Here is a 24,260-nt window from a genome sequence, read left to right as displayed (position 1 = left end):
GCATCTGAATTGAGATCACATCTGCTTAGGACACACCTGGAAAGAGAAGTGCTAGAGGAGAGAAGGAAAGGGTGAAAAGAGAGAGCCCCCACCCCGTGTGCTTGCAGGCTCACAGCTCCTGGCAGCTCAGAGATCAGTGGCAGCCCAGGACACACCAGACACAAAGGGAGAGAGTCTGCTACCAGTACCGCACCACAAAACTCCCATTCATGGGGGACGGGAGGCGGCCAACCACGAAGGCTTTGCTGTTGCTGTTGTTCACAGTGTGGTAATTTAATACAGTCATTGGATTTCCTATTGCTCTTCCTTCATGTTGGCTCACCTCTCTACACAGCAAGAAGGGCGAGTATGCATCAAAGCGGTTCACTGATTTCTTCACAAATGGTTCGCCAGCTCCTCTGGCCATAGGTCATTGCGGGAGGGCGCTGGGAGAGCGGCTTCCCTGGAGAGGTGTGTGCATCTGACTAGTGAAATGCCCTGAGCCCAGGGGTAAAGGGGACAAATGATGCTGGCTTTTGATTAGAGTCCACACCTAAGAGTCTCCCATGATCCCGGTTCCTCCGCAGAACGCAGGCTGGCAGCTTTTAGCTGCACTCAAACCACCCTGCTTGAACCGGAGGACAGGGCTGCCAGTGGCTGCGTGCTCCAAGCTGGAAGCAGGCTGCATGGGGCCCAGAGCGCCCATCCAGACCAGTCGGGGCCATTCTCTGTTTTCACACAAACACAGCAACAGACGCGTAGCCTTTCAACCAGACAGACCAGCTCAAGGCTGGCTGGCGGAGAGATTTTTACCAATCTTCTGGGGGAGCCCTCTGAGACCAGATCATGGCAGTGGGGAGACTTGGCAGATGGAAGGGTAAAACAGAATGGCACGGCCTTCAAACTCATTCCACTTGAAAAATCCAAGACCCAAGTCTTCAGACAAGATCAGCATGTTCACTCATGGCAACTCAGGGGCCTCTGTCCTCCCGCCCCCAACACCGCCCGAGTCCCAGTCCCCTATCACCAGGCCAAGGGATACCCACTTCTTGGTTGGCTTCCCGTCACACAAGGGTGGGCAGTGCCCTGGCTCTGACCCAGTGCGACAGGGACACCATGCACCTGTGACGTGCCTGCCTGCTCAGCACCCAGTTGGCAGACGGTTCAACACGACATTTCCATGGGAAGGAAGGGTTTTCCTGGGACCTTCCTCGAGTTCAAATGTGAAAGAAACTTAGATGGACGAGTATTTCAGGGAAGCTTCCTGACTCGAGAGAGCTGGCTTAGAGAGGCACCATTCTCCGTGCATGAGCCATGGCCGCAGGACACGTGCGCTCAGCTTTCATTGTACAGGTTGGTGCCTACTGTGGTGGCATCTCAACTAAAAATCGGAGACAGAGATGCTAGGCAGCGGGGGTGCGGTGCCATGCACGCCTGAAACTGTCAACAAAGCAATTTAATACTGAAGAAGGGTTTTTCCTATCACAGAGACGACACGTGCTTTCCAAGGATGTGTTCCGGACAGCTACCTTACATCACCACGACCGCTTCTTGTTTTCACTAGGATCCACTCAAAAGAAGTAAAACTATATATACTGATGGAGTCCTAAATCCAAAACTGTAAACCTACCGAATATACTTTCCACTATTAAAAACTGTGCAATATCTTTATTGGTACTAACATATACAAACCTGAGTAGTCACGTCCACAAAATGCGAGTCGTGCCGGAAAGCACCGTGTGTGCGCCGTTCCGGGTCACGGTTCTGGCGGGCCCACCAGAAGAGGGCTGTGCGCCTCATCCTCTCCAAAGTGAGCACAGTCGCGGGCCCCGACACCTGATGTCGGCCGTCAACCTACGGTAGGACTGGTGGCGAAATCAGGGCTCATGGGATCTGAAGGGGCAAATCCAGAACTCGAAACCTCAGGGGTGAGAGAGCAGCCTGCCTTCGGGTTCGAAGCTCCCACGAGTCTCCCAAGAACACTCTACCTCCAAAGGGATAAGCGAATGGTTTCAGGGCCAGGGATCACTGTACTTCCTAAGGCTGGCTAGAGGCCCCTGAGCTCATTAAGCAGACAGCACCTAGGGAAAGTTAGTGACCCATCACAGGACAAAACCCTCGGCTCCAGCTCCCAGATGACTCAGTGTGACATGATTGTAAACAGTGAAAGGTCACTCCAGTACGGTATGCCCACCAGTAGGGATGCCCCTCTTCTTCCACCCACTTTATGTACAGTACATTCACCACCAACAACCACAATTATTTTCAAAGGCAACAGGAAAATTCTGTAAACTGGACCCAGCTCCAAACACATTAATACTACAAGTAGTAAATTCTCTCTCCCTTCCCCACATATATACCTGAGTTTAGCTGCTCATGAAAGTTACACAAAAAACAAAAACCACCAATCCATTCTTAAGGAGGCCCCTTCCCTAAGTCTAAGTGAGTTTCCCTGAAGGAGAAGTCTCCGGACTTGGAGAAGCCCCCACGTGGCCCAGGCTCGCGTGCTCCTCGTGACGGTCTGCAGAAGCGAGGCGAGAGGCCCGAGCTTGGACGACGGCAGGCTGCGCGGTCATTGTCTGAGGAGTGTGCTGCGAGGGCCGGGAGACGCACCAGCTCTGGGACCGGATGGCGGGGCGTAGGGCAAGAACAGAGACTGGGGAGGATTGTTTCCCCAAATGCTCCATGTTCCAGTCTTCATGTGCAGCTTTCCATCTCCTTGGGGGCATTTCCTCCTCGGACTAGCTCTGAGCGAAAAATCAAACAGCATAAGGCAGGATCGTTAAAAACAACATCGAGAACAAAACAAGCCAAAGAGAGAAAAAACCGACACCAAAAAAAGGCCCCACAGTTCCAGAACCCCTGGACCCCTTGTTGCTAGTCTTCGTAAATCTGATTGTCATATAAAGTATATGCGACCTACAACAGGCCATTGTACGCATTAACACACACGCACACAGCCAACACCTTGGTTGTGGAAGAGGTGAAGGCTTACTGAGCAGATCGTCCTATTTTCCGTGCCACGGTTCATAGACACTTTGTGTCCACGATCTACCACCACGGACCCCACTGCTCACTGTTGCCTGTTCCCATGCCTTTGTTCCTAAGCCACAGAACTCCGCCCTCGGTCAACTGCTGCCACCGTGAACGGTGCAGGTCAGTGGCATTACATTCACGGGGTTGCACAATGACGTCCTGCCTCTCGTTTAGAGTTGTGCTCCCAAGACTAAAAGAAGTCCCACCCCCACCGAGCAGTCAACAGCCCATCCCCGCCAGTCACAATGTCGCCGCCGGGCTCACGGGCGGTGGCTGTTTAGAGCTCAGGTAAGCATACTCGTACAAAACATGACCTCCGTGTGTGGTTCCATTCGGCTGCCATGCTGCGTTCTAGCTCTATCCGTCTGGAACCAGTGTGAGCTCTTCAGCCCCTTCATTACGACTTAACCCCCTTTGTGTGCATGGACAACAGCGGCAAGCTGGTACCGCAGACTTGGGCTACTTCCATTACGAGCGAGTGTTACTACTGGGCTCTTTCTTCCACGTCTCTCTGGTGTCTAGGTAAGGGTGGAAATGCTGGGTCATATGGTAGTTCTCCACATAACTTGTTTCACCATATGACATTACTACCAGCAACAGACAACAATTCTACTTTCTTTACATTCCTGCAAATACTTGCTATTTCTTTTGTAAAAAAAGTCACCAACATAGTGGGTGTGAAGTAGTATCTCAACCTCAGTCCCAACAGGACCCTCAAACCCGAAACTCACGCCCAGAAAGTCCACTGTGCCCCACAGCAATGCTATAAGGCCTATCCCAGTGGGTTTCCGAGGTTGAAAAGTCTTACAGGAACACAAATCTCATCTTTTTCCCTCCGGAAGGCTGGGTTCAACTCAAATAGCTGAGCTTGCGATTAGAAGCCCAGCGTGTGACCCTCTACATGATCAGCCCCCCACCCCTAAATAGCTTCTTGCACATTGAGGGATGAAGAAAATGATGATGCTAACGAGGAAGTCTTGTGAGCTGCGGGGAGGATTAAGTGAGACTCATTAGCTCAGTGCCCAACGTTGAAGCAATACTCAAAGACAGCTACTGCTCTCCTACAATCTGACTGATCTTGCTCTGTACAGTGTGGATCCCAGCAGGGGGCACATGGCACCAGAGACCATGGGTGGCAAGCACCTTTCAGGAAAAGTTCCTGTCTCTGCAAGGCCCATTCAAACCCCACCCCCCACCCCCCGCGATAAGGGGATACACGGATTTCTAGCCATCCGGGGAGCGAGAGAAGCCCTGGCAGGCTGTAAGGCTCACCTGATCCAGAGGAAGGGTTTGGGGCTTGTGTGGAGGCAGCTCTTCCTGTGACGTAGCTGGTGCTGGGGTCTTTGGGAACGAGGACTGCGAGTGGACAGGATGCATTTGCATTCTAGAACCACAAGAGAGAGATGGCTAAGAATTAAGGAAAGGGCATTCATTACTAAGAACAGAAAAGACACTTTTCATGGGAAAAAAATTTTAATTAACAAGGGTTCATGAGGGAGGGAGAGGGGGGAAATGAGTCGATACCAAGGGCTCACTCAAGTAGAAAGAAAATGTTTTGAAAATGATGGCAACATATGAATGGATTATAATAAGAGCTGTAAGAGCCTCCCCAAAAATGATTTTAAAAAAGGGAAGACATTTTGTTATGAAGAGTTCTAATTATCTAGGCAACTCTGCTGTTATGTGTGTCAGGTGTAATTCAATAAGAAGCACCGAGACACCGCCTGTCAGGGGAGGGAACGTCCGCCCCGGGACTGTGTAGAGCCTGCGAAGTCCTCAGTACCAGAGAACAGCACGCGCTGCCGCAATAAGCAGTCTCAGCCTTCACACCAGAGGTGAGTTAATGAAACCGAGGCCCAACATGGCCCGAGGATGATGTTCCAAACATAACATCCAAATGGCCCTTGGCAAAAAAAAAAGGTCCCCTACTCTGACCTAGGCAGTGTTTCTGGAAAATGTCTGATGTTAGAATACGAGGCAAATCTAGAACCGGGAAACCTAACACGAGAACAGGCTCAGGCACCCAAGAACAAACTAAACCGTGTTATAAGAGATGGCTGCAAATACAAACGGACGATGGTTCTTATGTAGAAAGGTAAATCTTGGGTGTGTCTTGGGTTACACACACGCAAATCAAAATGAACACACAGAGGGACACTGTTTTAAAGGCATTTGGGGGACAACTGGAGACACGTAACTATGGATTCAATGTTTAGCATCATTAATGCAGTTTCCTGGGCAAGCCTGATTTTTGTTTGAAGACTGGGGAACAGATGGGAGGTATGGCCTTCAGCATCACATTAGGTCTCCTTTCCCGTTCCCCCCTAGTTGGAAAGGGAACCCTGTCATCACCATCAGGGGCTGCACACTGACGTAGCCTATGATTCTCACACAGTGGTCAACAAGCTTCCAATACCAAAACCAAACTCCTCAACAGCCACTCACACAACAACTCCTTTCAACAAAGGAGGAAATGAAAGGTGTTGGCAACAAAATCCAGCTGTCAGCCAAATTCAACTCCACCACATTCCCAAGATCTGTGATCACTCAGGTTTATCTTCAGTCTCAAGGACACCGCTTTCTTTCTAGAATCGACACCCTTACTTTATTAGGCAGCCCCACCCCGCAATCTTACCCCGATGGTCTGTATATTTCCTGGAAAGGCCCCCGTCCCCCACTTCTGGTGCCAATCGGATCCATCATCACAGCTTGGAAGTGGCCCATGCCTTCTTCCTGGCAGCGGTAGACGGGGCCCTCCTGGGGGAGGCCGTTTGGCTGGGCGGCCACTGGATGGTGAGGCGGGTGGGCAGCCACAGGGGAAGAATAAGCCCTGGGCTGGAAGGGACCGGCTGGCCGCTGAGGCGTGTAAGGAGGCCCCGTCTGTAGCATGACGCCATGGGGTGGGAAAGTAGCCGAACCAAAGCCCATCCCTGAGCTCAGAGCTGGAGGCGGGCTACCATACATGTACTCGCCGGCCGACATGGAGCTCTGTCGCTTGGTGGCCGCGTTATGGTTGTCCAGGTCTAAAAACTCTTTGGGACTCTCTGGCCTCTCCAGCGAGCCGTCCAGCTTCTCTTCCTCTGCGGCGGGGTTCTGCCCGTCAGCGGGGACCACCTTAGCAGCCATGGCATCTAGCCGGGTGGGGGAGGTTAAGGCAGCATTGAGAGTCTCACAGCCCTGCAGGCCAGCCATGGCATTCTTATCTGGGAAGACGAGTCTGGGTGGGGGAGGCTGTGTCAAGGGGGGCCCGCTTGGGCTCCCCTGGGGATGGAGCGGTCTCTGCCAGTCGGAAAATCCCTGTGGGCACTGGTAATAAGGAGTTCGCTGAGGGTGGTAATAGGAAGGCTGGGGTGTAGGCTGGTAGGAATACCGCATCCCCTGGTGGGGGCGGTACCGGGGAAAGAGGCCAGAATGAGGGTTATTAGCTTGGAAGCCCCTGGGGGGGAAATGCTGAGGGTGTGCAACTGGGGACTTGCCGCCCAACACCGAGCCCAGACCCTGCAGGCCCGGACTGAGGTGGTAATGGGTGGCGGGATTCGGATACTCTAGGCCTGGCATGTACAGGGGAGAGAACTGGCCCACAGGGGTTCCCATCAGATTGGGATCTGAGTTGGGAGGCGTGGAGGCTGAATTCTGTCCTGCACACGCCATGGCTTCCGGCAATGCTTTGCCCCTGGGGCAGAGGGGCTTTCCCGCACCACCACCACCCAGGCCCTTGCCCTCTGATCCACATGCGGATGCTTCGCCCATCAGGCCATTTTCTGCAATAGGCCCCCTCTCTGCCCCGGAGGCCAGGTCTCTCAGACATCCCTGGGCAGCTGGGCTGGGGTAGTGGCTTTCTGCGGGCCAGGTGTTCTTGGCCTGGCTGGCTTTACAGTTGCCTCCAGATTCTGAAGAGTCGCTTTTGAGCTCCTGGCCCTCAGCTTCCTTCCCTTGGGGGGAGCTCTGCCTGGTGCCGTCGGTCTGCAGGGGCGGTGTCGGGTGAGGTAGTTGTTTGAGGTACACCCCTTCGGAAGCACCAACACTGGCTGGTTTCTCCTCCGGCCTGGGCAAAGGCTCTGCTGCAGGAAACATGGAGAAACACACAGGACATTGGGAGCAGAAAGGACCATGCTGATGGAGGACGAGGGGACGCTGTCGGGGACGGCAGAGCCACAACCCCTCTCCTCCCAGCTGCGGAGCTTTGAGTGCCTCTGAAGGGGGCCTAGTCCCTCCCTGTCCTTGGCAGCCGGTCAATTCTGACTCCAAGGCAGCCTGGAGGCCAAGCTGGCGCTCCCTCGGTGGGTTAGAAAAATAGCTGTGCCCTTGTTGTAAGCAGTGCCATGCAGAACCCTCTCTCCTGTGACATAACTCATGGCTCATGGACCCCAGGGAGGTGTGTGCAAAACACAGCGGGAGGCCATTTAGGTCACGACAATCGATGACGAGGCCACGTGGCTCTGAAAATCCAGGGAGTAAAAGCCAGGGCACCACTGATACTCAGGTGGCTGGTCCCCGATTTCTCATCCAGCAGAGTACAATAGCTGCAGCAAGAGGGCTCCCCCCACCCCCATCCTGTTTGGGCTCAAAACCCAGTGGAAATGCCCAATCGCTGCCGGAGTCCTCTATGATCTGTGCCTGGCCTCCTGGCTGTGAAACATGAATGATTATCATCGCACTGCAGAGCTGTGCCGTGGAGGACATAACCATGAGGGAGTTTCAAATGATGCTTGTGTAGAAATGGAATTCAAGGTAAGGGAACATTTCCACCAACGCCGGGGAGCCCCTTGTGCATGCAAACTCTGACAACGGGTGCCAGGCACAGTTCGCGGCATATCCACGCAGACAGTGACAAGAATCATGACTAGAAAACCCTCTGGACCCCTGGACTGCAAGTGGCATGCCGGGTGGTCCCGCCTGGAGGAGGCGCATCTCAGGAATTTCCCTTGGGCTGGACATCTAAGTGACAAGATGACCCATGCAAGAACAGCCCCGCAGAGCCCAAAGTCAGATATATAAGCGACAATTTTCATTACCTCGGTCGTTGTCGGGCTCTTTTGCGTCACTGCTGTCCTGTGTCCTCCCAGGGGTCCCCAAGGCAGACTTGGGGGCTGACACACTGCTGGAAGTGGAGGGAACGAGTTGCGGGAAGGCGCCAGGCAAGTGGGGCGGTGTGGGCTGGCGGGGCTGGTAAGGCACACCCGGGGGGCAGACCCGGGAGGACAGCTGCTGCATGGCGATCATCTCGGGGCTGTCCATCATGGAGTCCCCTCCTGGGGCTCCCCGCAGAGATGACGATGTTGCTCCGTACAGAGAGCCATGCGCGGCGGCTGGGGGCTGCAGCCGATGTCCAGCAGGTTTGCAGGGTGGCCGAATGTACCCCGAGGGAGGAACTCCATGAGGCAGGAAACTTGACTGTTCGTTCCACTGGTTTGGAGGGAGAGGTGGCCTCATGACTCTGGAGTCCACCATGTGACCGAGAGTGCGTGGCTGGTGAGGCGCTCCTGGCCCCAGTGGGGGCTTCTCATCGGGTCGTAAGGGTCCTGGGTTGGCAGTACCATGGTTCCCGTTCCAGACAGCTGAGTGGACTCGGTTCAGGTACTTGTATGATCGGTACATGTGGCTGGGAGGCATTTCTGGGCTTTCCGGAAAGTCTGGGGGTCGGGCTGGTACTCCCCCGTGCCTGGTTGGAATAAATCCCGGCTGGCACTGAGCTGAGGGATACAAGGCTCCCTCCTGGCTGGGGCCACTCATCTGCCCGAGCTGCAAGGATCCAGGATGGGACCCCATGTTCGCAAGGTGCGTCAGCCCCCCACACACTTGCTTGTCATCGGGGGTTCCTAGCGTAGGGGCTCGGTGGTTGTTCATTCCAACCGGGGGCTGTGAGGGGGGAGAAGAGAGAGCAGAGTTCACCAGACTCAACAGATGACGGAGCGGACCCCTGGGGAGAGGAACGAAAAGGACGCCAGCTCTGGGACCCTCTGCGGCGGGCTGTGGGAATAGGCGGCTTACCTGCATGGGCAAGGGCTGGCGCTGCTGCACATGCTCCCCAGGGTGCGCTTCCGGGACTCTGGAGGAGCCATACAAGTTGGCAGGATCTGATCCCTGCAGAGGGCCAAACGTCCCTGGTACTGCTGGCCTCTGGGGAAAGCAAGGGAGGAAACACAAGCGTTAGGTTAGAGTCACGGACCACTGAGACTGGGCACCAAGGAAGCGAGCGCAGGTAGCATGTGGGGTCCTTTAGACCGCAAAAGTCTCTCCCCAGGAGAGACAAGGGGAGGGAGATGGGCTTCCTACTCCCGTACGGAGTGACAGTCTACCCACGGGTAGTTCTACCCTGCTCTAGGGGCGGCTGTGAGTCGGCATGGACTCGATGGCAGTCAGTCAGAGTAATGAGAAGCAAGAGCAAACTCTTCGTTAGTATCGTCAGAGCGACGGAGGTACCAGCTACAGCCGACGACTGCTAACAGAGGGGGGGCAGCTTGAGTACAGCAGCCGCTCTGGGGGAAAGATACAGATGCTCAACCTGTTGCCCCGAGGCAGAAACAGCCCAATGGCAACAGGGCTTTGCTTCGTCAGAAGTCATTTGATTCACCTTTCCCTGAAATCGCCCCCCCCCACCCCAACTCCCCATCAGCCCTGCTTGGGTCAGTTCCTGTATCTGAGCCCACTGCCGAGGCAGAGGGTAGTGGACCAAGGCACGGGTCAAAGGCTTAAGAGACAGGTGGGCTTAGAATGAAGCAAGAATTTTTTAGAGGGGGTGGGGGCAAGATGGGGTGAAGAGAAAACTCCCACATACAGATGATTTGGGGGAAATTAGTTAAGAAGCTTTTACTTCCCCGTGAAAGCACTAACTCTCAGGGAATTCAGGTACTCCTTACCATCTGGTTCAAAGGCGGCGCCTGGGTGGGCATCCCTCCATAATGCAGGGAACGAGAGAAGCCCGGGCCGTTGGAAGGCCCCAGCTCCCGAGGGGCCTGTGAGGCGCTGCTGCTCTGCTCATCCCCAGAGGAGGCAGCTCGGCGGCGGGTCGGGGGCAGGGACTTCCCTCCGTTCTCCACAGGCTGCTGCTTCCCTCCAGGCCAGTCCAGTTCTCTGGAGCGGGTCCACACGTGGCTGCCGCCACCACTCCGACCCGCTCGACTTCGCCTCTTCTCCCGCTTCTCGTCCTCTCGGATCCAAAACTCCTCATCCGTGTCCCCATCTTCGCCAGGAAAATGCTTCATCATAGCCCGATGGAAACACCGCTCTAAATTGTCCGACATCTTGGTGTACTCTGTGGTCATGGGAAGACACAAAGATTGGCCCCCAGGCAGCATCTTCACAGACAATGAATTTTGTCAGTCAGTGGGGGAACACGTCAACTTGGTAGAAGGCATGCTTTATGTCCTCAGGAAGCTCGCGACAGTGACTGTCGGATTGGCCCAAAGCACTCAGAAGCCACCAGCCTTCTACCAAAGGGACACATCGCTTTCTGCCCAATTACTTGGATATCCCCTTAAAGAAGATTTCCCATGAGAAGTCCCTATAATTTAGTTAAAAGCAGAATTCCATATAGAAGGGGAATACCAAGATTTAAATCCCAGAAATTCTAGTAACTGGATCTACTGGTTTTCAAACTAAGGCATTTTGAGTGAACAATTCTAATAGCCAGAGAACTGTCAACTGGAGGGCTATGGTAAATTAAGGTGTCTACAATAGACTGTTTGCAGGGGCGGGCAGGTCATCATGACAGGCGGGAGAGGCCACAGGAACATAGAAGGGCGGCACAAGATGTCTCAGTGTGGCGGAGTGCAAAACGGAGACAAGGTTCTGAAGCGGGGAGCCTAATTATTTTACGAGGGTTGACTTCTTGATAGGACAAGAGTCAGCCTTAATTAGGTCACTCCAGTCTTAGTGACAGAGACACGAGACTAGCCAGTCCCAGACTGGCCTCCGGGAGGAGAAGTAGCCAGACCAGGGAGCCCTGCTGCCTATCTTCTGGTGTGACAAGTGCTGAGAAGGGGCAGTCTCACCGCTGCTCACAGGGGTGCTTGGTCTCAGGATAGGTATCTCTAAACGAGGTCTTTGTTTCTGATTGCAGGGCAGGCTAAGCTAAGTCTAGAGCATACCGCCTCCTCACTTACCACTACTCTCCCCATTGTATTTCCGACAGTTCCTGAACATAGTCTTCATGTCATTTACAAACTCCTCCTTGGTACAGTATAAGCCTCCATTCAGTTTCTTCTCCATACTTGATATATCCATGGGGACCTAGATGATGGCACATAAATGTTTAATTACGACGGAAAGAAAGGAAAAACACCCAAAAACTAACAGAAGGAAAACAAAGTACAATCTCTTGGCCTTCATCAAGTCAAAGGAATCGTGCCTAAGAGCAGCCTCAGTTTCAAAGAACCTGAGTGAAACAAAGCACGAGGACATAACAAAAGCTAAGGAAAACATATAAGGTGCAAAAGGTATATAAGAAAGGGCAGCCTCTACCTTAATAATCTGGTAATAGTTAGGGGCGTACGATTCGTCCACTGGTTCCAAAAAAGGCCAGGAATCCTTGTGAGCCTTTACCACATCTAGAACTGAAAGGCGAAGAGGGGAGCGAACTTCACACATCCACCCAGCCATGCTACCACCAGAAACACGACGGTTGAGAACGGGACACAAACTGACCTTTGTACATGGCCGTGAAGTCATCGTCCAGCTCAAAGCTGTAAATCATAAAGTAAGACATTAACAGTGTCTCTGACTACATCTACTTTCCATCACATGAGAGTTCATTTGACCACACGGAGGAATGACTGATCCAGCATTTGAAATATTCCCAATAGTTTACTTAGATTCTGGGAATGCTCCCTACAATTAGATAGATGAGGGACTGCAAGCCTTAACAACAAAGGACGCATTTCCCTCATTTACTAAATGACGGGGCTTATCCCTCTCAGAAGAAAAAGTTTAAAAGTAAATAAAATAAAACAACAAAGCTGGCTATACATGATCCAAAATTAAGCTCAATCTATGATTTTATAATGTAAGGTATTTAACAGCATATTGTTTCTGAGGCTTTGTTTTAATCCAGTGAGCATTTTTGTGGTGTAAAGAATTAATCTCAAAAAAAATAAATAAATAAAAATTCATCTGTGATATAAAAACTACTAGACCAAGAAGCATTTATTTGCAGCTTGCTTCTTCAATTTTAAAAAAGGAGCAAAAAAGAGATTAAAATTGTGTAATAACTTCAAAGCTCTAGAGAAGATTTATATAAGTTATATATAAATATACATAGTTTACGTCTGTATATACATACATATATAAAATGTGGCTGGTCACATTTCCAAAAATAAATTTAACACTGTGATACTAGTTTTATTTCATTAAATTGAAGGGCTGAAGGAAGGAAGTGGGCAAGAATGTGAGTGAAAAGGCAATGTGTACGTGTGCATGGTTAAAAGCATCAATGTCAGCTGTAAGTTTAAGTCCTCTGTCTCCTGCTCTCGGTCTCACAAGGTGAAATGGTGAGGCCGTCGTCACCTGTGTGGAGACCCTGAGTGTTCATCAGTGTGCCTCCTCACGATCTTTACTACTGAATACTCACAGGTCCTTGGTCTTTTTTTCTTCCCTCATGGGAGAGTTGGGGTCCAGATGAGAAAGTTCTGGGGGGAGCTCTTTCCCTTGAGCTAGCAGCCATGCCCGTTCTTCCCTGAGCTTTCTCCTCTTGGCTCGATCTGAAATGCACACATTAGGTACACAACAAATGTACAAGAGTCACGTACATCACAGATGATTAGACAGTAATGACTTGTTTGGAGGGAAAGAACAAAACAAAGATCATCTGCTTTTAAAATATTTCTAAGATAATTGGCTCCAAGAGCCCAGGACCTTTTTCTATTCTACACGTGGGGACATAGAGTAAAACACACGAGGCTGAAAGGCACACCATTGATTTACCAGAAGAGCAGAGATGAGACTGCTGCAAGAGAAAGAGCAGCCAGGAAACCGCTCACAAGGCATTGAAGCACGTGTGGCTACAACAGCTAAGATCATGGAGGAGACCCCGTGTGATCCGCTGGGTTGCAGGATGGCTTTCCACGTGGACAGCCCAGGAGGCACCCGTACCTTCCACTGCCTTGACCTTTTCCTCCAACTCCCGCTTCCTTTCTTCCTTCAGCATCTGCTCCTGCTCCTTCTTCTGCACTGCTAGGAGAAGCTGACGCTCCTCTTCCTCCTCTTTGCGCTTCTGTTTTTCTATTCTGGTAAGCACAGGAGTTTCCTATGAGAGGCCAATAAGTGTATGGGATCAATACAAAATGCACGACCAGTTCATTGCTCTGAATAAAATTAGGTGTAATGAAGTCAGTCAAGTCAAACGTAATACTGGACGAGAATTTAAAAAAATCCCCATAAGTTTGAAAAACAAACAGTTGAGCTTAATTAACTAGTGAACAATGTCTGCCTAGGGCATTTTACTCTTAAGAGATGTCTACATAGAATCAAACGTACAACAGTTAAATAGGAAACTTAGAGCAAACACTGCCATTGAGTAGATGCTGATTCATAGCAACACTGTAGGGCAGGGTAGAACTGCCCCCGTGAGTTTCTGACACTGGAGCTGTGTGTGGGAGTAGAAAGTGCCCAGAAGCACCTGGTGGTTTCAACTTCGGGCTCTACGGATTACAGGCCAACTGAAGCCACCATGCCTGAGGGCTCCTTTTCTACGACCAGGGGAGGGAAACTTTCAGAAAAGGGCATTTGGTAAAAAAATATGATCCATGGCACTCTTTCCAGCTATATAGTAAGTCATAGCAGACACCATAACTAACCCATCAATCAATTATTAATGGAGAAGGGAGATAACTTTGTGAAACAAATTATTCAATATAGAAAATGTTAGTATTTTCTTTATGCTTGGGGAAATTACATGTGGGAAAAGCATAACTATAGGCACTAATATTGCACATGTACTCTACCCCTTTCCAAGCAGCCGTACAAACACGTTGTGAAATATCGTTCCTTTGAACAGTATAAACATCACTAAAGACTGATTGTATGAACATTTGTACATTCATTGCCTTCATCATTCTCAGCACATTTGCTCTCCATGAAAGCTCCTGGCATCAGCTCTTTTTCCCCCCTCCCTCATGAATCCTTGATAATTTATAAATTATTATTTCATCATATCTTGCCCTGTCTGATGTCTCCCTTCACCCACTTTTCTGTTGTCTGCCCCCCCGAGGGAGGTCACATGTAGATCCTTGTAATCAGTTCCCCAAAGCAGGCATTACTGCCCCCTGGGGGGTAGGGGTGGAGCTGCAAAAACAGAAACCTACATTTTATCCTGGAGGATGGGCACAATATAAAAGATTTTAATTACTAGGGTTGCAGTTTCTTTTTGTGTGTGTGTGAAAGGGAGGCTGTGGGCGGGTAAGTTATGACCTAAAGGTTGGTAATTATTTTGAATGCCAGTATTTATCAGTATATGTAAGTTTTGGTATTTTTGTGGCTGAGTACCAGAGATTCAGTATTGCAATCCATAATTAAGAGACTAGTGAAGGGATCCGTTATCAGGCATCAAAGAACAAAAAAAATCATACCATTGTGTGCTCACCTCCCAGATACGATCGCTGAAGACAAATGGGTGCATAAGCAAATGTGGTGAAGAAAGCTGATGGTGCCCGGCTATCAAAAGATATAGCGTGTCGGGTCTTAAAGGCTTGAAGATAAACAAGCGGCCATCTAGCTGAGAAGCAACAAAGCCCACATGAAAGAAGCACACCAGCCTGTCTGACCACGAGGTATAGAAGGGACCAGTTATCAGACATCAAGGAACTAAAAATCATATCAGTGGGTGCCCACCCTCCTGATCAGGTACCAAGCATCAAAGAACAAAAAAATCCTATCATTCTAAATGTGGTGAGTGCAGAGTGGAGACTCAAAGCCCATCAGTAGGCAACCAGATACCCCCTTACTGAAGGGTTGTGGGGAGATGAGCCAGTCAGGATGCAGGGTAGCAATGTGGAAACATCTAACTTTCCTCCAGTTTTTAAATGCTTCCTCCCCACCCCACCCATTCTCATCCGGTAGCTGCTGTATAAGCAAGGGAAGCAAGTGCCACGCACTGCTTAAAATACTGTGCTGCGTACAAGAAGCCTGGGTTCCTCCATTCAGTTCTCACAGAAACTTCCAAAAAGTGACAGCGTTTTCTTCTACTGGTTACAAAAAATGGAAATTCAAGCAATTAAGTACTGAGGCTAGGGAGAGCTAAAAGAAGGCAGTAGCATAGTAACCAAGAATTTAGAAAGCAAAGCCGGCACTGCTTTCCAGGGGAACATAGCAAGCCTCTCTCCACTACTCAGGCGTTTTGTCTGATCCCTTTACCTAAGGCAGTTCAAAACCACCAGCAGCTCCTCAGAAGACAGACACGCTTTCTATTCCTGCAGTCTCAGAAACTCACAGGGTCAGCTCTACCCTCCGGGGTCACTATGAGTCTGCTGTGAGATGGCTTGGAGTTTGGTTTGAGTGTTTTACAAACTTAGTGTGTGTCACTCACTGGGTTTTCATTAATAAAAGAAAAATGTTCTTGACATATGCAATTAGAATGGAAAGAGGTAGATAACCATAGCCAACTAAAACAAAGATTTTTTTAAAGGCCACACATATTTCTCACTGAATGTAGAAAGGAAATATCTTTCACTAATCCTCCTGCGATATAGGGTCACACCTTTCCATTTCATGGGTTTCACAGATAAGGGTAGTGCTAGCCATAACACACACACGTTTGTGAGTATATTCCCACTCCTCCCAAATCCATTCAGCTATCCAAGATTCCACTAGATCTCAGCTACTGTAGGACTACACACAACAGCGGGGACCTCTGTTGCCTTTAACTTATGTGCATGAGCGTCTTCACCACGCCTCCTCCTTTTGTTCCCTCCTCCTCGTTGTATATGAACTCCCCTTCACCGACACCACTCGTTTATCCTCTAACCAGTAATTTCCCTTTCCCTTCTCCCTCCTGCCCCGACCACTAAGAAGTACTTCCTTTGGTGTGGAACCGTTGTTAGCAGTCACAGGGCGGGTTGCATACAACTGCTGTCCTTGTGTGATCCACGAATTTTGCTCAGCATGACTCTGTGAAGGTTCAGCCACGCCAGGAGCGTTTCGCAGGTTCATGGGGCAGTGTTGCGACGAGCATGGGTGTGCAGATTGCTGGCTTCTATGATGCTACCAGGTCCACCGTACTGAGGAAGCCCGTTGCCACATCCCATCAGGGTTCCACTATTTGGCGGCAGTCTCACCCACCATGGATGAGGGTCAGGGCCTGTTGTTTTCCGTTTTGGGAGCCTAACTACTATGGATGCTGGGGTGAGAAATCTCAATGTTGTTTCATGTTTGTTGGCTAGTTGGACGTGGTCTTTGGTGAAATGTCTGCACACGTCCTCTGCCTATTTTTAAACTGGATTGTCTTTTTCTTGTTGAGGCGCTGAAGCTCCCTATAAATTGTCATCCCTTACCTGATGTCATTGCCAACATTTTCTCCCACTGTGGAGGTTCTTCTAGCTCTTTTGGTGATGCATACAGGGTCTGACATTTAGGAACCCCAAGTTATCAAGTGAAGTGTTTTGCTATTTGTGTGCTTAACCCCTGGACCCCGCCCCTTTGCTGAATCTTCTGATTTGTTCCAACATTTTCCTGCTAAGTCTCTGGGATTTTCTATGTATAGGATATATCACCTGCAAATACAGAAAAATTTAACTTCTTCTTTGCCAACCTGCATGCCTTCAATTTCTCTTTCATACCTCTGGCCAAGACTTACAGCCCGATATTAAGTAAAGGTGGTGGTAAAGAGTACCTGTGTCTGCTTTCTGTTTAGAGGGGAAATTCTCTCAATTGAGAGTACTATTGATTTGATGATGGGGTTTAGGTGTATGTGTGTGCCTTTAATTATGTTGAAGAATTACCCTTTAATTACTATTTTTATTGAGTGTTTTTTCCATCCGGAATGAGTTTTCCATTTTGTAAATTGAAAAATAAAAAATTCAAAATCAGCTGTTTGGGAAAGATTAATAAGTGCTTTAATTTTTCATCATTGATCATACCAATAATACATATGTCCCAATAAGTGTAACGATTTCTTTTATGGAATTAAGTATATCAACAGGAAAGTGGATATTGTCTGTATAATTTATGACACTCTATGGGTTAAGGCGCTATTTATAAGATCCTGTTATTAAAAAGGTGACATTCTGGAACTTTCCCCCAAAGGCACTGCCTGCTTAAAGGTCAGACACATCACTGGCGCACAATGAATTAAGGGATGTATTTTGTATCTTTACATTCCTCTGGATGTATTACAACAGTTCAGAAATGCTCTTTCTAGACTTCACTGACAACGAGTCAGATTCTCCCATATCAATATGAGTAACTATCAGCAGTATTTGCATTACTGGAATTGAGATAGGCAAACTCAGTGAACATTTCATTACAGAGAAGGCAGGACACCAGGCGGTGCTGGGGTAAAGGTCAGTAAGACCTGGTGCCTGCGCTGAAGCAGCTGCAGCAGCTCACAGTGAAGGGAAACTATAGGAAACACGTAAGAGGAGAAAGTCCCATGACTGCGAGAAATGGCCAGTTCACAGGGGAGTGGACATTCAAGAGGGAATTTCCAAAGGACATAATATTTTCAAATTCCTTTCTAAGTGTGCAGGGATGAAAACATAGAGCACTCTGTCGATAAACCACAGCATGCCCTGGGAAGCTGGGGAAAAAAGAACTCGGGAGCAACCAGGCGCAGGGCCGGTAAGGAAGCTCCAAAAGCTTACTGTGTGAGAGTCCAAAGACGAGGAAGAGATGTGAGCCCCTCTGGGTGCACAGGGCCGAGTTCCTGGGGGCATTCCCCAGGAGAGGGCATGGGGGCTCCAGACTGTGAAATCCTGTAAGCGCCCAGGGTTGCGAGCACTTCTCGGCTGACTCATACTAAACACGCTATCACGCTAGCTGACAGAGAAAGACAGCAGGCACCAGATTCCCAGATGGTGCAACTACCAGGAACCATACCCAGCACGGAGGGGAAGAGGCGCGCACGCTGCATACCTTCTGGGCGATCATGTTGCAGATCTCGGGCAGGAAGTCCTCGCTGAGGAGCTTGTAGAGCTGCCGCTCTCTGAGGGAGGTCCTCTCTCGAAAACTCTCCGTGACCTGTCTCCATTCTTCTTCCGTTTGGCACAGGAGCCACCATGTGCCTTGGCCTGGCCCTTGGGACCCTAGAAAAAGGGATGGATTTAATACACTCGGCGCCAGGAGGGCCTTTCTTGCTATCTATTCTCCACGGTACAGCCAGGTAGGGTCATAGTTCAAAGTGGGGAATCAGAGGAACAGACCCCTTAGTGTTTACTCTAAAGCTGAGAGCACCCGTCCCCAGAAGCCCTGGTGTGCTGACTGTAGGGCTGTCTTCTCCCATCGGGACGTAGAGCTGCAGAAACCCTCTCCAGGGTGCTAGGAGTAGGAACGGGCTTGATGCTAGTGGGTCTGTCTGCTGCTACAGTCACCGTCAATGATTAAATGTACAGAATGCCTAAAGGCAACACAAACACGCCTGTGCTGGTCTCTGTAAGACAGAGGGCAGATGTCATTGCTTTGATATTTTTGGTTCCCTCGAGCTGATTTGGACTCCCGCTGACCCCACATGTGCAGAGTGGTAGCGTTCTGGGTAGAGGGGTTATGACATCCTTGGGGATGTTTCTCAAGTTGCTTCTCAGTGGGGTTGAACCATCAACCCTTTGGCTAGTAGTTAAGAGCTTAACAGTTTTTGCCACCAAGGGCCTCGAGTGCTAACTGAAAAGAAATCCAGTGTCCTTGAGTCCATTCTGGCAGGTGGGGACTTTACAGAACGGAGTAAAACTACTCCATAAGGTTTCCAAAGTTGTAAAGTTTCACCAGAGCAGGCAGCCACACCTTTCTCCAGCAGAGGGCTCCTCCTAGTGATCTAGAAATGCTTATATGTATGTACTTTCTACATAAGTGCTCTGTGAGCTAACATTTTCTCATGTACGGAATCATGTTACAAATTCCTCTCGTCCAGATTCATAAAACTCATAGTACAACACACAGAGAAAGCAGGTGGGAAACAAGCACAATGCCCTACATGACAGAGCATGTGACATTACAGAGATTGCTTTTTGAGAAGCGATTCATTTGAATCACAAACATGAAATGGATTAGTCCTCGCCTTAGTCCATCGACTGGAGAAATGGACACAGAATCTGGTATGTGGAAGGGAGAACAATTATCCTAACTATGTGCGTTTCTGGAAAATGACAGTCACCACCATAATATATAACTTAAATGCCCACAAAGGTCATTACCATTTCTTGTCTGTGGCTCAGATGCCAAGGAGTTTTCTTCTTGCTTTTCACTGAAACACAAGAAAAGGAGGCATCCACTGAAACATGGGGACAGGTTCCAGATGTTTCTGTGGGCCACCCAAAAGGTAAAGCCAGGGATCAACACAAGTCAATTCAAGGATTATGCATGGTTATCAAGAAGACAGTCTCTAGGGAATACGTGAACGCCAGGGAGCAGCTGTCTGTTCTGAGTAGAGGATATGGTTATTCCCCAGGTGAAAATACATAGGTGCTCGATGTCACAGTAGCATCAGTGAACAGGTAACTTTGAAAACACTTTTGGAAATCAAACATAAATCAAAAATACAAAAGATCAGGGCTAGTAATTCCAATGACCCGATTCAGGATCCACGGAAGGCAAGTTGAGGGAAGGGACACATGCACGAAGGTCCCCACTTAGGGCATGAATAACATTCCTGTAAAATGGGCCCGTCATAAAGCTGGCCTTACAGGAGTACCAGGCATGGAATCAGAAAGACAAAGAACTCAGCACAGCAGTGTTAAAGTGCCACTGCATTTGTTTCCTGAAATCCACATAGGACGCCTTATGGAATTTTCCATTCAGTTGCCTAAACTGGCACTGCGACAGAAACACGAGGCATTATGCTGTCCAGCAAGGGTCACCACAGCCACGCGTGGCCACCGAACCCTTCGAATGTGGCTAATGTGACTGAGGAAACCAGATTTGAAATTTTAATGTAGAAACATTTAAATTCACATGCCTCATTCAAATACTTTATTGGATTCAGAACTCTTAAGAATTAAAATCACCAGTAGAGGGTAGTACAAGCCCATGATGTACATTCCCAACACTGAGACAATCTAGCTGTAGATGCATCTGGCGTAATGCAGGCAGGTACAGAAAAGCTTTCCGACTATGAAAGGGTTGAAAGTATCGAAAGGAATAAAAAGGAAAAATACCTGGGTAGGATAGGGGAAAAAACGAGGAGCTTATAGCAAGGGCTCAAGTAAAAAATGTTTTGGAAATGATGATGGCAACAAATATACAAACATGTTTGATACAATTGATGTACGGGATGTTATAAGAGCTGTAAGAGCCCTCAATAAAATGAGAAAAAAAAGGGTAAAAAGATAAAAGGAATTAAATAGTCTATAGACATTGTATATGGAACACAGGACATAAGTTTATGGGATGTTCTAACATGAGGTACTATAACAGACAGCTGCATTCTGAAGCCAAATTCCTGGAAATGTAAGAGAGAATAAGTTTAAAAAATCAAATCCTCAAAAATAAATAAATAAATAGACCCTAATTCTAACCATAATTCCGAGTCATAGAAATATTCCTCAGTTGTGATCAGGAGTTATCAATAGTGAGTTCTGGTCTGATCAAGGCATTCACATGGAATACTTACCAGTTCTAAAACATACAGGCAAGGTTTTTTTGCCCATTGGCTTGAAACATTTAAAAAATAGAAGGTATAGGGCCGTCTGAAAACCAAGATTTTTTTTTCTATTTTTCTCCCTCTCCCTTGAAAACCAAGATTTACAGGGTAGAATTTCCTAAAAGAATTTCCACAAAGGATTTAAAACACGTTTTTAATGAATGCACAAAATAGCACAGAATTTCTTTATGCTATAACTAATTATAAATATGTTTATAAGAACTTATTCTTTTTCCTTACAAAGGAAAGCAATGCTGAGTTGTGCTTGCTATTAAAATCTCCTTAGTGGGAAAGAATTGACCACTCCAGGCAGATAGAGTACACAATTCTATTAAGCTCCAGATTATAGGTTAATTATCACAGGAGTTACTTGCTTCGCCCTTTAATTAAAAAATGTGCAGTATATCAGATTTTAAAAACATTTTTTATGGCTCACACACAGTTCTCAATGTACACTGTGTACATGTTGCCAATCTAATCCTCACTAGTATCTCACGGTCTAATAAAGTGGAATTTGTATACTTGTGACTAACATGAATTCCCATGGTGGATGATGATTTGTCAGAGTCCACCAGGTTGACCGTTGCCGACTTCTTACCCATTCCTGCCTCCGCAGTGACCTGAGCCAGACTGCTGCACTCCCACCAGGCTGCAGCCCGCCCCTATGCTACGGGTGAAGAGTAAGGACTGGGGAATGAGTCCTGAGTAGCAATAGGGTCTGTGAGAACAGACGAGCTACGTTTTTCTTACCTCATTATAATCTCCTCCTGCAGTTTTTTCCGTTTGGGGGGTCTTCCTCTTCTTTTCCCTGTTTTTCCAGGAACATTTGAGGCATTTTTTTGTGCTTCGCTCTCCCTAAGAAATATCAGAATAAGGAAAACTCCTTGGTCACTGAATTGATGCATTATATATGATCTTAAAATTAGTAATCAAAGTATTTGTGTCCATGAGCTTACCAAAAAGCTTTTCACGGATCAGGGAACAGTGGAAAATGGACATTTTTACAATATAATAATTATACTACTATAATCTCAGTAAGACTTAAGACTGTGCCCAGCGGGCAGTGTAAGCAAACGAAGGTTATGCCCTTTCTCAGATGCCATGGAAAGGGCGTGTCCTCCTCATGTAGGAAGGCTTATGCTTCAGGTATTTTCCAAGGGACTTCTAGTGGTGGCTGCTAAGAGTAATAAAACCAGACAGCCAATTCTAGGTGGCTGGTTTTTTTGAAAGGACATTTTCAATGGCTGACTATGGATCATGGATGAAATGCTGAGAAGAAACCTGGCTGGAGTCTATGTGAAGGGCAGTGAGACTCTACGGAGGTTCTCAACCTGTAGGTCGCGACCCCTTTGAGGGTCGAAATGATCCTTTCTTACAGGGTTTGCCCGATTCAAAATAGTAGCAAAATTCCAGTTATGAAGTAGCAACAAAAATAATTTTATAGTGGGGGTGTGTCACTACAACATCAGGATTAAAGTGTCGCGGCGTGCAGAAGGCTGAGCACCACTGTTCTACAGGACCCTCAACAGCTTTGTCACCAATATAATCCATAGACGAGGCTACAACGTAATTCTTCTCTATTCCTTATTTAACTCCCCATCGCTTCTCTACTGGTATTGCTGTTACAGCTAACTTCTCTGTCAGAGAAATTGAAAAAAAGACCTGTGGAGCTCTGATGCGTGTACTGCTATGACATATTTATACAATAGCCACGCCAGGCCCACCCATGAAGAAAAAGCACCTGCACAAAGAGAGTTCTCCATTGGATTTTCCTTGTACAGGGTCCTCCTTGTACATCCGAGTCCCATAGAAATACCAGTAGAGTGCCCCGGAATTATCTTCACCCAGTGGTTCCACACGGAGACTGTCTGCATCCAGACCCTAGGGAGAAGAAATGGAAGATGACGGTCGGGGGAGTGGCGATAAACAAAACGGGAGAGAAAATGTAAATAGGAAACAAGACCAAGTGAAACACTTGGCTTGTAGAATTTTTCAACCGAGCAGATATGAAAACCAGAGAATGGGACAGCGGTATTGTCCTTTCAAGAATAAGGCATGGGGATATCTTATTTGTTCATCCCACCATTGTCCTATTACACACACACACACACACACACACACACACACGCACACGCTCGGGGACCAAAAGGAATTTCTGATGTATATTCTATAGATCTTGCTTAGATTTATTATGATTTTATGCGTGCACCCATGAAAAAAATTACAGTAGAGCAGAAAAAGATGTTGTGAAAGCTTTGTCCCCTGTGATTCTCTATTGTAGCTCCATCATAACCCACAGTAACCTCTTATTCCAGCTGAGCTCCAGCAATACAGCTCCCAATTTACCCCAGGGTCTGACCTATGTTGGCCTTCTGACTGCTATTCAAGTCCTGGAGTTCTCAGCAAAGACTGTGCTAAATTACACAATGATTTTTATAACATGGCCGGGAGTGGAGCAGAACTGAGAAGTCATCAACACATCTAATCATTTGTGATTGAGCAGGATTAGAAACTGACCTCCCTATGAGTGAAAAGCAATAACCCACACCCTCCCTCTGAGACAGACTTCTAAAACAGATCGAACAAAAGAGGAAGGAGGAGGCAATCCACTTTTTATTTTTCTTTGACAACACAAAGTACATGAAAGATGAACTTCACTAGGAAGGTTTAACATCTTTGGTGCCTTCCATAAATGTATTTCTATTAGATCCAGCAGAGTTTGGACTTTGGCAAATAAAAGGCTATCCATAGGCTAATTTAGTTGCAATTTTGTTGACAATAGGGAGTAAAAATACCAAACAACCCAAACCAAACTCATTGTTGTTGAGTAAATTCGGACACAGAAGAAACCTACAGAAGAGTAGAAATGCTATACACAGTCTTTTTTGTTTTAACATATTATTAATTGGGAGTTATTATATCATATCATTCCATAGTTCAATCCTATAAAACAGGATTATAAAACTGCTACCACAGTTAGTTTCCAAACATTCTTTTCCTTCCTGGACTCCTAGATATTGAAGGGTGCACATCTTTCCTGTAGCAGCCCCCACACACATCTTTCTCCTGTGGAGTGGCTGGTGGATTCAAACCACCAACCTTTTGGCTAGCAGTCAAATATTTTAAGCACCAGACAAAAAGAGCTGCCTCCAATTCTTCTAATGCCAGCTCAGCCCTGGAGCAAGTAGGAGAAAACCAAAGCAAACAGCCATATCTAGATTCCCTTGGCTACAGTGGTCAGAGTTTCGTAAGGTACATAGCGATGACAGCAGCGACACACTCTCAATTGAGAACACCCACCCATCCTCCCCACCCCCGAAGGGCTTCCCACTTCAGTACCTTGAGCAGATCGAAGACATCGTCTGCATCGAGCCGATAATCACAGAGGCGATGAAGGATCTCCACCCGGGTGCGAAGAGGCAGTTCTTGAAAGCTAGCTTCTCTCAGAGGGTTGGGTTTCCCTTCT

General features: G+C 48.1%; 1 protein-coding gene across 1 annotated transcript; it reads right to left on the bottom strand.

The window, feature by feature from the left end:
- Positions 1-219: 219 nt before the first annotated feature.
- On the bottom strand, positions 220-24,250 carry CECR2 (CECR2 histone acetyl-lysine reader). Its single transcript, XM_075552256.1, has 18 exons — positions 24,134-24,250; positions 22,536-22,675; positions 21,545-21,649; positions 19,350-19,399; positions 18,079-18,248; positions 16,401-16,441; positions 15,705-15,750; positions 13,105-13,258; positions 12,584-12,713; positions 11,662-11,699; positions 11,479-11,570; positions 11,121-11,247; positions 9,876-10,270; positions 9,007-9,135; positions 8,031-8,874; positions 5,651-7,076; positions 4,288-4,399; positions 220-2,726 (listed from the first exon to the last, which is right to left on the bottom strand). Exons 2-18 carry the CDS (start codon positions 22,589-22,591, stop codon positions 2,721-2,723), a joined length of 3,921 nt encoding a protein of 1,306 aa, XP_075408371.1. The 5' UTR covers positions 22,592-22,675; positions 24,134-24,250; the 3' UTR covers positions 220-2,720.
- Positions 24,251-24,260: the final 10 nt, after the last annotated feature.

Source organism: Tenrec ecaudatus, chromosome 6, assembly GCF_050624435.1.
Source record: "Tenrec ecaudatus isolate mTenEca1 chromosome 6, mTenEca1.hap1, whole genome shotgun sequence".
In the NCBI taxonomy this organism is placed as follows: Eukaryota; Metazoa; Chordata; class Mammalia; order Afrosoricida; family Tenrecidae; genus Tenrec; species Tenrec ecaudatus.
This window is presented reverse-complemented; position numbering and strand designations above follow the sequence as displayed.

What these genes read in the sequence shown, in the direction of transcription:
- CECR2 (XM_075552256.1), bottom strand. Translation starts at nt 22,591, where the DNA reads ATGTACAAGGAGGACCCTGTACAAGGAAAATCCAATGGAGAACTCTCT. An exon ending in AACCCATGAAATGGAAAGGT is followed by an intron (nt 13,259 to 15,704) that starts GTGACCCTATAT and finishes GGCCTCTCATAG; the next exon opens with GAAACTCCTGTGCTTACCAG. An exon ending in CGCCGCCTTTGAACCAGATG is followed by an intron (nt 9,136 to 9,875) that starts GTAAGGAGTACC and finishes TGCTTTCCCCAG; the next exon opens with AGGCCAGCAGTACCAGGGAC.